At 38.7% G+C, this 13,954-nt stretch overlaps 1 protein-coding gene across 5 annotated transcripts in view; it reads left to right on the plus strand.

The window, feature by feature from the left end:
- Nucleotides 1–8,397, plus strand: part of LOC111512232 (uncharacterized) — a 159,614-nt gene extending 151,217 nt beyond the window's left edge. For all 5 annotated transcript variants that reach the window (XM_074169573.1, XM_074169677.1, XM_074169627.1 and 2 more), the window contains 2 exons: nucleotides 3,413–3,547; nucleotides 6,368–8,397. In XM_074169573.1, the coding sequence (XP_074025674.1) occupies nucleotides 3,420–3,547; nucleotides 6,368–7,820 (1,581 nt within the window). In that variant the 5' untranslated portion in view covers nucleotides 3,413–3,419 and the 3' untranslated portion in view covers nucleotides 7,821–8,397. The remainder of the gene's footprint in view (nucleotides 1–3,412; nucleotides 3,548–6,367) is intronic.
- Nucleotides 8,398–13,954: the final 5,557 nt, after the last annotated feature.

Genomic DNA, 13,954 nt, shown 5'->3' on the forward strand with positions numbered 1-13,954 from the left:
AAATAAATAGGGTGAGGGGAACTTAAACCCCTCAAAAGCCTTTGCAAAACATACCACCGTAGACCAGCCTGCCCAAGCTAAGGTGTAAGGAATCGTGCCGACAGCTGAATGGCTGCAGGGTGATATGCGGTCACGAACGATTCCCTTGGGAAACTGGGCGAAACCTCATTGTAATCAGCCTATCTCTGGTAATGCGGGGCTCTGCTAGAGGTGACCAACTCTTCCCTTGCTACTCGTGGGAACACACATGAATGAAACAACTCAAAAACAGAAACAACAAACACTAAACCCAATCCCGCGGCTGGACAGAAGTGCTCACCTTAATCTAAGGCAGTGGCTGGGGATGAACAGAAATGTCCACCCCAATCTACCGCTTGGAATTCGGCTGGACATATCAGATCACCTCCAACAGCAAGAGCACTTTCTGCGGCGAGTGCCAAGACCTCCACCTTGAATAAAGGCAAGGAACCGGATGCCCCTGCAGAAAAGCTCCATCACTTGTGCACCTACAAGAAGGTTGAAGAAGCCGCGCAACGATAATAATATCGCTGCAGCTTCCAAAACCTTCGCGGAGGCCACCGTAAGACACCTCAAGGTTGCCAAAGAGAGTGTGTGTCCGGCGAGTCTTGGCCCTCACCTGCCAATATAATGGAGATGTCTCCTAGTAACCTGCTGACCTTCCTGGAAAGGACAGGGTGGACGATGACCTAGGAGGACAACTCCTCGGGAGGATGTACAAAGGGTCACATGTGGCCTAAATGCTGTGAGTCTACACTCACCCTCCCTACTCTACAGATACCAGATAAACGTTTATTATTTCAGTATATTCATTCTAATATTACACAAAATATATACCTACCAATAAATGAGTTGCATTCAATACTGGTGATAAGTACAATTCCTCTGTACAATAAATTCATAGCAATCACCCTGTATAAATATTCATTCCTTCAGTTGATCATTTCTTGTTTCAAATTTCATGTCCTTTAAGGTAATCAGATAAGCTCAACTTCGAGACAAAAATGCTAATCTTCAAGGGAAACAAACCAAAATCAAATCAGATCAAAATTTATTCAATTCAGATTAATATAAAATATATACCATCACACCTTATTTTACAGAACTACAAATTACATCTATGAAGTATCTTGGCTATCTAAGCCAAGCTTGTGTTACAGACACGAATCTAATACATTTAGAAACTAAGATAAACCTACTAATTAGTTCTGGGAAGTCCTAAATGGGAAGACCAAAATGATGAACAGTCTTTTAGCATGATAAGAGCATCAAATACGAAAGAAGATACAGAATCAACAGCTTGTGACATTGTATTGAGTGATTGCAGTATAGTGAATTAGTCAACTATCCAGTATTGTTTCCAATCTTACAAAAGGTTCACTTTTTATTCCATTCAAGCCGAAGTTTTGTTTGTCTTTTCCTGAGTAGGTGTTTCAGCTCAACACATTTGTGAATTCTAGGAACCAAAATAGAAAACACAAGTAAATATTATTAATTGTTATCTGGAGGTATAACATACCCACAGCCGTGGTAATATTCGTAATATACCTCGATTTTCACAATGTAATCTAATAAGACCATCCATCATCTACGGTAAGGATCCTTTTATCGGGTAGAAACAAAAGAACATGCCAATTCGACCGAATTCTCCTTCCAGATCTTTTTTTTCCATCCTCAATCTTCCTTATTCTGCCTCCGGCAGCCTACAACAGAAATCATCCTGTAAGGTCATCATTGTTGGAAGGGTGACGTTTATACCACTCCAGGAGTGGGCTATCTTTGGGAATTAGTGCTACTGTTGCTGAACCACTTACAAAGAACCTGGCAGCTCAGCTTGGCTATTCGTATACTCATGGCAAGTCAGATCTTTCCTCATTTATTCGTACCAGACATAGAACCCAGGAACCAAACTGAATCTGCCACAGTCAATAAAGGGTACAACTTGGATGCTGAAGGGAAAACTGTGATGAATTCATTAGTTTGCGACCAACTAAGGTTGCCTACCTTATCACTTTAAACCAAAAGTACACGTCTGGGCCACAAGCTTGTTGTGATCACCTTCACATTCGTCTACATTGTCGAAGAGGATATATTATACAATTCTCAGTTGAAAATTCTTTTACCCAGCACCTCTCTCCGATGAGCCCCGCCATTGAAATTCCAGCTTCAATAATGTAACACCCTTTTTCACTAAGATCGAGGCACGTTACAGCCAACCACTGGTCCTGATTTTCTTCTGTTGTAGAGGATCCACTTTTCATCACACGTGACGATTAAGTCCAAAAAAGGATCGTTTTGGTTGCGCAAAAGCAAAGAAGAACATACCTCGAAACGTGACAATTTCTGGTGCCTCCTGTCGTGCCTTTAAACTCACCTCAGGATAATGTTAGTATTTACCGAGGCTTTGGCTAAATCTTGGTGACACTCTAGAACTAGCCCTGAGGTTACACGTTGTCTGTTCAAGGCTAATAAGGCTTGTCTGCTGACAGTGCAGATTGTTAGTTTTTTTCCAGAAATTCATTTCCTGGTCATTTCTTTTGTGGTGATTGAGACACCAACCAGTTCTGTTTGGACCTGGGTTCAATTGCATCACTGGTTGCTTGCAGCAGAGGTTGCGCAGTAAGCGCTTCTCGCCATAGGCCCAGCCTATGGCGTTTACTCCAGCCCTGCGCAATCGAACCATGGCCATTAATGCCAGAGGACCTTTACGTTAAGGATGTTGCATTAACGAACGAAATTTCGCCAACCAACGTCGAACAGTGCGAAAGTTAACACTATCATTGTCAAATGCTTGGTTATTTTCTTGAGCTTTTTCGGCAGCGCTTCGGTTCAATTTGAAATATGCAAATTTGGAAAAAAGCAGCTCTAATGAATAGAGTACAAAATTCTGTATCGATAACCACGACATAGTAGAATAAATATTTATATATTTATTCATTTATTGAGATATTATGGAGCTTCAAAAACACATTATATTGAAACAGACAAAACTTTTGAAACAACCAGTAAATGATTTATCGCTAGTTCGTTGAACCTAATTGCTCATATATTTTTAAAAATTAACATGTTGAAAAAACATGTACCAAATTCATTGAAGGAGAAAATTAAACCGCGTTTCACACGTCAAAAACTGTATACCAAATGAAAACAACTTAAAACACCACTCATTAGTGATTTTTTAATTCATTCATATTGATATTTTATTCCAGGAAACAATCTGTAATAAAACAAAAAACAAAAGTTGGAAAAAGTCCAGCTTTATGTATAAATTTGAATACCTTAAAAACTGCTCCGTTTATTTATGATTTTGACATCATTTCATATTCGAATATTATTCCGTATCGAATTGGTTTCACGTTTTTTTTTAATATAATCATACTTTTTTTACTTCCAGGCAATAAATGGATTCTAACTACCATTGGCTCATTACCATTGGGCTCGTGACATCTTCAGTCATTGCCGTTACAGCAAATTTTCTCCTACTCGTCATATTTTGCCGAAAACGAAGCCTGCGGACAGTTCCTAATAGGTAAGAATTGGTATTCAGAGTTTTAAATTGTCATTAGAATAATTATATTCAATTTGATGGCAGGAGTATATTAATTACATTCTTTTTTTTTTTCGATTATATCCATTTCATGAAAAAATATCTTCTGAAAATGAAAATGTTTTGGGTCTCTACTTTCCCATCTTTATTATTGTATTTTTTCCTTTCAAAGGAAGGAAAAAAAATTAATTTCTAAATAAACTTTCTATAAAGATGTGTAGATCATGAAGTTGATTTCAAATACAAACAGGAAGACAAAACAATGTCGAAACCGTAAATCACCATAGCGCTTTAAGGATTTTCCTGTAGTGCTTGTGTTTCGACCTTGAAAAAATACTTCCATATGAACATTGAATTACAAGAAAAAACAATATTTTCGAAACAACCACTTTTATATGAACATTGAATGATACAAAAATCAGATTTTCCTTTTCAGTTTGTACTGTACATAGTATGTAAAAGAGACATAAAATTTCACTGTCATAGTCCAGTGGTGGACATCGATGTTTCGGAATGAGACACTTGTCATATTTCCTCATAGCAACAATCTGGATAACATTACAAGTTGAAGTACTCAATTCATTCATATCCGAACGACTTTATGTTTGAATATGGAGAAGTGGAAAGTCAAAACCTTTCTTTCCCAGAAATTGACCTCCTCTAAAAATATACCTCTTTCAAAATTGAACAAGATACCTATGGCTGGGTTTGAATCAAATGAGCGTACTGTCATCGATGCCATGAGTAGATTTAACTCATGGTAGGTCGCGAGGATCTGTTTTGGGTCCTCTACTTTTACTATCTATGTAACTGATATATTGAGAAGATTTAGCACTTCAATCGTTGTCAGTTCAAAATTTTCTAAGCAAAATTCAATATATGTTCGTCGTAGAATCTGATGATGATCTTGATAATATATTTTGATTGTATCTTGAAATTCACTTATCATTTCAATAACCCCTCAAATTTTTCAGCTTGTTCGATTTGATTACCTTGATGAGTATTATCTCGACCAATTCATGAAGTTTAAGCCTACTAAAAACTGATATCTTCCATAATACAATTTTTTGCTATTATTATTTCTTATCATTGGTTCCAACAAACAATGTTACAGACATGATTTCTTTATTTTCGTCAGAGAATAGTGGTTTTTATAGAAGTCCAAATAGTTTAGTTACAAATAATCGCTCCTTATTATTCTTTAATGTATCTGATCCGCACTATTATTTACTAATGTAATCATGTCGCTTGAAATTCTATCTCTAATCTGATCAAAATAAAATTATCTTTGAACTTTAGACATAAACGATTGTAGGTGATATAATTATTTGCATATGTAAGTTTCCTGTTTCACTGTTATTTGGTGGACACAATTTTTGAGATATGAATGGGGTTTGGGAAGTCTCTAATATATACATGGACAATTCTTTGAAAATTTATCCCTGCAAAAAATCAAAATGGTTTTGAGTTCGTGTTTCTTTTCCCACTGGTTTTTCATATTTTTCCTCGTCTCTGAGGGAATTCCAAATAGTTCTTAATCCCAGTCTTGGAATTTGTGTAACTAAAACTAGAAAATTCAGATCATTTATTTAATTCACCTTAAAATAAGTCATACACTACAGAGCCTTTTGGGAAGTCCAAAAGACAAAGTCGAGAATTCGAAAAAGTCTGGAATTTACGAAATTGAATCTAAGGACCGCGATGCAAAATATTATGGACAGACAAAAAGATCTATTAAAGTAAGACATAAGGAAACACATAGCACACTTATAATATGGAAGACCTGAAAAATCAGCAGTCGCCCATCATATTTTGCAACAAAACCATTCCATAGACTTCAGTTCATTAAAATTAGTTAGACAAGTTAACAACAACAGGCAACTAGATGCCTATGAGAGTGTGGAAATGAGTAAACACAATACCTATACCACCTATACCAAAGAGCATACTATATAGCTTGTTATTAAAATAATATTGTTGGGTTTACTGATTATTACATAAAGACATATTGTAAAAATAAATTGAGATAGGCAATACTGTGAAATTAATTTTTATATAGCTGAAAATTGTTTTAGATGCAGCTATAACAGTTCAACATATATTGTAAAATAATAGATAAGGAAAAATTGTGAAATTAATTTAGGTCGGTATACCTGTATGGGTGGTACACCTGGATGGTTTACCTGTATGGGATATCTATATAGCATAAATAGGGTTAGCTTCGCGTTAGTTTCTAGTTTTAATCTTCCTCTTTGAAGATGATCACTTGATGATCGAAACACGTGTCGAGGTGTTAAAAAATAACGATTTGGTGTTGGGAAAAAAAATCCTCCAGTAATATTCACCTTAGCAAACAAAAAATATTAACCTCAAGTAAACCCAGGACTATCCAAATTAGTTTAATTGAAAATGTACGTGCATTTAACCTTATCTGAGAAATACTAGTATCAATATACAGCTACTTCACACGTTTTGGTCGTTTCCTAGAATGCTTTCAACTCAACATTCAAGAGATAATTAGTACTAATAAATTGCGATAAACGTGAATTGTATAAATTGTTTCCGATTTCTAAGAGCTTTAGCTGTCAAGTCTGCCAGCACAAAGTAAATAATGTGTTCGAGTGCATTTTTGTGTTGTAGTTTTTTCAATTCCGTTAGTAGTTTCTTTCATTTTCCTTGGCTTTCAGTAGTATGATTATTGAACTGTCCGGTTGAAAAAACTCGCCACAGTATCTACTCATCAAAGTATCTTCTTCAATGGAGTTCATCACTATCATTTCAAATATTTATTCTCTTTTACAGATTCGTCATCAACCTCCTGATAACCAACTTGTTGTCCAGCATTCTCCTGATTCCGCTGCTCCTGGTCGACCAGGAAACTCACTCCTATCAGGAACTATCGACTCGAATCAATACATCATCAATCACCCAGTTCGACAATGTCATCATACAGGAGGAAATCCACGGTGATCCGACCACAAACACCGTCGAAATCATCGAAACCACCAACGTCATCTCTGGCCTGGTGCCGCCCTCTACAAGCCACAACACTACCAACCTCTTATGCTATTTCGCTCAAAGCACCACCAGTTTCGTTTGCACGGCTTCCATCTTCAGCATCCTTCTCATCGGCATCAATCAGTATTTCGGAGTTATACATTCCTTGAGGTACCACTTCTACATCAACCGGTGCAAGTCGAGCATTCTGATCGGAATCAGTTGGTTCGTTGCACTGTTCTGCGCCATCTTGAGTTCAGTGACGTACAGCGATAGCAGCGTGTGGCATTTTTGTAGGAATCGTCCGCCAGTTAGTGAAACGGTGAAAGTATTGAACACTGTGTACGCTTTCGGTTACTTCTTCCTAGTGATTTTGGCGCCGTTCGTCGCCATCTGTATTATTTACGTGTGCATTTATACGGCTGCGCATCAGAACAGCGAGAGGATGCGCAGATCTGCTTCTGCTCCTCTGAATCCCAATATAGACACCATCCAAGTTTCCATTCCAATTAGTTCTAGTCCTGACAAGGGCAGAGACGCTTTGCCAAAAGTCCACTCTGCTCCCAACCTCTCTACGTTGGAGAAGGAATTTAAGGTAGATGATAGGAATAGGAGCAAAGTGAACAGGACTTCCAGTGATCGCAGTTCGAGTAGTTTTATCAGTACATTGAAACACAAAATTTCTAACGCGTCAGTGTTCAGGTACCGAGAAGAAACTAGAGCAGCCAAAATCAGCGTGCTAGTGATATTTTTGGTATTAGTATGTTACGTCCCGTACGGGATAACCTTAATTCTATGTTCTAAGTGTATCAGGGTGGAAACCAGCCAGATTTTCAACTATCTGTCGCTAGTACTACTGGTATTTTCCAACATAATCTCGCCTTTCTTGTTCGGTTACAGAAACAAAAGGGTTAAAATGGAAATTTGTAAGCTCTTCAGTTTCACAAAGCCAAACTTAGATATCATAAGTAGGCCTAGGAAACCATCCGTCATGAAACAAGTTAACATTGAGGACATCAATGAAGATTTGGAAGATCAACATTCCAATGATCCTTTCATTGACCACCGGGTGGTTCCAGAGGTTGTTGTGACCTGTAAACAAGAAACAGAGAGGAAAAGCATCCTCAAAAGGGTCTGTAATACAAATTGGACGAGTTATAAAAAATGTAATTTTATCACTGTGCCAGATAGTTGTATTAGTGGGGAGGCACGTGGATCGTTCTCCAGCGCAAGTACGCAAATTTCTACCGAAGATTGAAAAACACCACACATCTACCTGAATGAAAGATACAGTTGAATGAAAAGTAACTGTCACAGATGGTAGATGTGCTCTTACAAAGCTCTCAAACATGAGTACCAAACATGACTACGACTGACTACTTTTAATTGTACAAAGATTCGAAGTGCGATGGTGAAGTCCCATTTTATTGTATTTACTAACCCGTTAAAAATATTTACTTTACTCAGATATCCTAACTCGGTAAATAAATATAATAAACGATGGAATGTAAAAAAGACGCTGTGTCATTTCTTTGTATTTAGTTCATAAGTGAAATTTGTATTTGACAGCATTATTTTTTCAATTAAGAAAATAAACTGTTTGATGTAATAGACTGATGCATGTATTAGAGGTAAACGTCTAAGAAATAGTATTTTATATTAAAAATGTTGTGTAAAAGAATCACATTGATTATTATAACGATGAGTTACCTGTTTGACTGTTATATCCAAAAATGATTGTGAATTGATGTATTTGATATGGAGAGTATTTATTGAACTGCTTGCTGTAATGAATAACAGCCTACTTAATGACAAAATAAAATGACAATATAATATTTACTGTTTTTCAATTCCCCCATCTGACTTCTCAATCACCAGAAAATTAAAGTCAAAGAGGTCACAAAAATGAGGGAGTAGGTATACAATCATTTGAAAGGAAGCGTACTCGAATCAACTCCATAGTGATAATGCCAAAAAGTGTGAAGAATCAAAGTTTCAATAGAAAAGGATTGAATTTATGCAATGTGGAATCTGTATATGTGAACCATTGTACATCTCCCGAGGAATTGTCCTCCTTGGTTATCGTCCATCCTGTCCTTTCCAGGAAGGTGGACAGTCACTGGGAGACATCTCGTTTATATCGACAGGTGTAGGCCAAGACTCGCCAAACACACACTCTCTTATTGAGGATAACTCCGGGCACTCACATAGGACATGCCTAACGGTCTCATCTTCCTGTTCACACATCCTGCATAAAAGTGTGTCCACTAGCCCCATATTATGGAGGTGTTTCCTTAGTTGTCAGTAGCCAGTCAGAAATCCTACTGTCAAGCGTAGGTTTTTCCTGGTCATCGCCAGATATTTCTTCGGTGCCAGCTTCTCAGGGTCGCCCAGGGTGATTCTGGCAAGGTTGCATCCTTTGATTCCATCCCATCTCTTTAAGGATTGAGCATGTAACATTTGGTTAGTTCCGCAATTGTCAAAGTCATCAGGCCGTAGGTGCCACTGGGTCCTAAAATTCTTAGTCCAGCCGCTTCCTTGGCTAAAGAGTTCGCAATGCGATTACCTTTACTCCTGTCGTGCCCTTCAACCCACTTCAAGATTATCCACCGAGGCTATGGCTAAATCTCGGTGCCACTCCAGTACTAGTCCTGATGAGGTAACACATCTGTTCAAGGCTAATAGGGCTTGTCTGCTGTCAGTGCAGATTGTTATGTTTTTGACAGAAATTCCTTTCCTGGTTATTTCTTTTGTGGCGATTGATCACGCTGGTATTTTTTCCCATTCCCCACTAAATCCTTAGGCTTAGTGATCTGGAGTACACTCCACATCCTGAGTCTTCTTAGGTTATTGAGCTGTCTGTCTATGCGTATTGTATTCGTAGCATGGGACTCTGTGTTATGTTTTATTTATATTTTGTAGGGTCTATTGAACACAAACCTGGGTTCAATTGCATCACTGGTTGCCTGCAGCAGGGGTTGCGCAGTAAGCGCTTCTCGCCATAGGCCCAGCCTCAATTGACCCATTTCTACTTCGAGGTTTACACCAGCCGTGCACAATCGTAACATGGCCATTAACACAACCTCCTTAACGTACAGATCCAGAGGGGTCAGACCCGCGATTAATTCCTTTGCCGCGGTTGGTTTTGTTCTCATGGCTCCTGTGATGTTTAAACAAGCTAGTCGCTGTATTTGATATAATTTTTAGATGGCTTGTAGAACTTTTGGTCCCCATACAATGGCTCCGTACGTTAACATAGGTCTTATTATTGCAGTGTAGATCCAGGTGACCACACGGGGTGAAAGACCCCATGCGCAATGTGGAAATCACCATGAGAATTGAAAATGCGGGAAAACTGAAGAAAGTAAAAAGTAATTGAGATCGAAACAAATGAGGTGTCTAGAACAAACACAAAGGTTCCCTTCAGTTACAAACTTTTTTGTAGAAAATAGACTTTAGGAAACTTTAGCAGTAACTTTGATTTTGATAAAGGTGTTCCTGTGGAAAGGCAAAATACCTCAAAATATACATGTACTCAGTTAAATGTGATCATTTCTTTCAAACCCAACATGGGGAACATGTGAAAAGTGTATGTAGAAAGGATTTCAAAAAAGTTCAAAATGAGAATCTCTGAACATTGAAGAAGTTTTCAACTGAAGAAAACCAATTCCACCATGCGTGCCACCTTTTGGAGAACGATCAATTTTCAACACAATGTACGACTCACTCCATGTATATGGTCTCCCAACAGAGACTTTCGAAAGTTGATAATTGATAACGGATATCTTGTTGAAGCTACATCTATCAAATTAGTTGTCATTTACCCAGTCTGTTTTGCTAAATTACGGATTTAGCAGTCAACAACACGTGCAATTGTTTTATCAATTTATCTGTTTGGGCAACGTACCGCGCGCTTGGCCCATTTCACGGTCTCCATAATCGTCCTATCAAGAGGAATGATCGCAATGTGGTGGATAAATTTGAGTCCACTGGTTCAATAAACAATCGACCAACCCCTTTACGTGGACGAAACGCAAGATCTGCCGATAGCCAACCAGCATTACAAGTTTTGAACTGAAGCAGACAATCCAGTTCACAACAACTAGCATTAATGGTCATATAACCGAAATTATAATTGGAATGTAGACTTTGTTGCATATCTACAACAAGAGTTAATCACAGAAATATTCATTTCAGTTGTTTTGATAACTCTGATAAGGCGGCGCCGTTTTTGTTAACTAACCGTCAAAAGGTCATCAGTTTACCTAAAATTCTTACTCTTCTTTTTCAAGCGGATATCCAACTGAGCATCCGTTGGAAGATATAATTTTCCATTACTATAAGGCTAATGACTATTTTTCAGATAGGTCTCCATTTAAAAGAAAATTTTAAACTACACTATACTAATAATCATTATATATATATATATATATATATATATATATATAGACCAAGGTTGAGTGAAAGAACTACTCAGTAGCACTTGTAATATCTGAGTTGAACTTTGCTTTTTGTTAAATCAGCAACTAGCTCTGTGATTTATTTAAATATTTGTATGTAACTACAGCGCGTAGTGTGCGCTGGTCAGGCCCTATCACCCGAAGCCCCGATACATTCGGGAGGGCGCGCCAGCATTATCAACCAATGACCACTCCCCACACCGTGGGGAAGTGATCATTGGGTGCGAGAGTCATGTGCCCTGAGCAAGCGCAGTGAGCCAAGAATGACAGCCTTCTGCATCTGTGCGGCTAAGATGTCTGCCTTAGTGCGGCAAGCCGGCATGATTTCAAGATCCGAGAGTAGAGAGGACATCATTCCACCAAGGACTCCAATAATCAGAACAACCATATTGACAGAGTGATCTGGATAGAGTTTGCGGAGTTCGAAGAGAAAATCTCAATATTTTATCCGTTTTTCCTCCTCTTTTCTGACGATATTCGTCTCGCCAGGAGATGAAAACTCCACGACAAATATCGTTTTGCTCTGGTGGTCGAGAAGGACTACAGGAGGCTTATTAGCTTGTCTGAGCCTGAGGGTAGGGAACGAATAGTTCCAATAAATTCGGCACTTCTTGTTACCCACAACTGATTCAATATCCCCCGGAGCGTAGGGCAACACCGGTGTCTCGTCAAGAGTACCGTAAATGGTAATATAGCACCCTTAGGGCCGCGTTATGTCGATGGATATAGGCCAAAACCGCATATGCTGAACATGCCGATAGCAAGTGCTTGGGCACCTCGCGGCAGGCCCTGCACCTTGTGTCAGGAACTGCGGTAGACTAAGGTGTTAAAGACACCATCCTGGCAAACCATAATGAACCCCTCAGTTTTCGACTTCAGCCCACTCGACCTGAGAAAAGCGAACGTCAGACGCTTTGATAAGCCAAGGTCTCCAATGTTATTGAAGAAGACCCCATACATTGGCTTATCCTTGTGTTTCCGCAGAAGTAAGGTGATCTCTGCGGATTTTATCTGAGCTTTTTGCTGAACGGATTCCAACTCGGTGACAGAGTTGTGGTCACCTCGTTCAGAGTCGAAAAATATATCGAGTTCATCAGCTGCTCGGGCAGCTGCCCTAAAGAGAAATGCTCCAATTCCTACTCTCTCATGGTCACGGACCATACAGAGAAGGGGATCCGAACTCCTGATGACGTTACAGGCTGTATCCAGTACCATTCTGTCATGTAGACACTCCAAACTCAAAAGTCTACAGCCTCCTGTTGTCGGGGGAAGTACAACCGTGGAACGGACGATTTGGAATGCAAACTCCTATAGAGATGCAGCATTTTTCGGGTCTTCACGTTGAGTTTACTCCCGAGTCCACTTCACTACTCCAAAAGAGTAGAGTAAGATTGGAACGAGAAGCATATTTGTTGCAGCAACTTTGTTCTTCCCCGACAGTTCCGATGACCAGATCTGTCGAAGTTTGTGCTGATACTTGCCGCTGATACTTGATACTTCGCTGCTGTTATCTCTTGTGAGTGGCGTTGTTCCACCCCGAGGTAAGTACACGTCTCTCCGGCATCCAGATGGTGTAGGATGCTTCCATCTACGAGCTACACATCCTCTCCCTAGTCCCCGCATCGTCCTCTTTTCAGATGGACCATTGCAAATTTGTCTATCCCGAATTTCATACCGATAGCACGCGTGTACTCCACCCTCAAGGACTGATGGAGATCTTTCTCTCCAGAAGCATAAAGTTTAAGATCATCCATATAAAACAAATGGTTGACCTTGTGCCTCCGGTTTCCGGGGGTGCCACAGTTATACCCTCGAGTATTTCTGATTATTATTATTATTATTATCATTATTATATCTGCCGAAATTTCGGTTGGACATTTCAACTTATTTTCATAATTTTTATATTAGTTTTTGCATTAAACTTTTGTGAAATGACCTACACGTATGAGGTACCGTATAAGTCGCCAGAATGTGGTAGTGATGTCGCAGAGATGTACTTTTGTCCAACTCCTTTGAGAACATCACAGGACAACATTAACGTTGCAACAAATTTTTTTTTGCAACAAGTTTTCTTGTAAATTGTTGATACTCAACATATCATCGGAAAATTTGTATCAGTTTAACTTCATTGTGGACTTTGTATAGTGTGTTGCTGTACAAGTCACAAATGAATCTGCATCTGACCAAAAGTTTGTTTAATAATCAGAAATCGAAAGATAAGACCTCATTAATCCTTAGCCCGCACAGGTTTCGACTTCTGAGGGTTGTTGTTCGTGAGAGGCGACAGCTGGGTAACGGAAAAACATATTTTTTTCAAACAGAGATTGAAAGAACTATTGTGGTTTCAGTAATTTGAAACGGAGAGCTAATATGGCAAGATGAGAATATTTACAAATATTATTTGATGATATTATATACAATTTCTTGGTACTCACCCACTTTTGGGATAAATACTGTAATTCTCAATAAATTTCGGTATATTTGGCTATGTTATGTTATCGACATAAGTAGATGACATGTAACAAAAAATACAGCCTGCCTAGAACCGTAAAAGTTTGGTTATGGTTCATGATTAATTGCGATTTTAGTTTTCTGATTCCGACCTACTTCATGTCCAAACAATTTTTAAGCTTTTATATCCATCCGCTTTTTTTTCAAAAGCAGTTTTAAAACATGCTGTAACTCAAAAACGATGATCTGTTTAAATCTGTTTAAAATCTGTTTTTCTGTTAACCAGCTGTCGCACCCCTACGAACGACAACCCTCAGCAGTCGAAACTTGTGCGAGCTAAGGATTAACGAAGTCTTACCTTTTAACGTGTGATTGATAGATATCGATATGCGGTTTTCATCATTGAGTTTGTAATAAAATGTAACCCCCAGACACAGTTATTAGTTTTCATCTATCTAGTTTGAAAACAGGAGTTTCCCTT

The sequence above is a fragment of the Leptinotarsa decemlineata genome, unplaced genomic scaffold (genome assembly GCF_025532065.1).
Source record: "Leptinotarsa decemlineata unplaced genomic scaffold, Ldec_3_MD MMD2_P_RNA_scaffold_1, whole genome shotgun sequence".
Classification (NCBI taxonomy): Eukaryota; Metazoa; Arthropoda; class Insecta; order Coleoptera; family Chrysomelidae; genus Leptinotarsa; species Leptinotarsa decemlineata.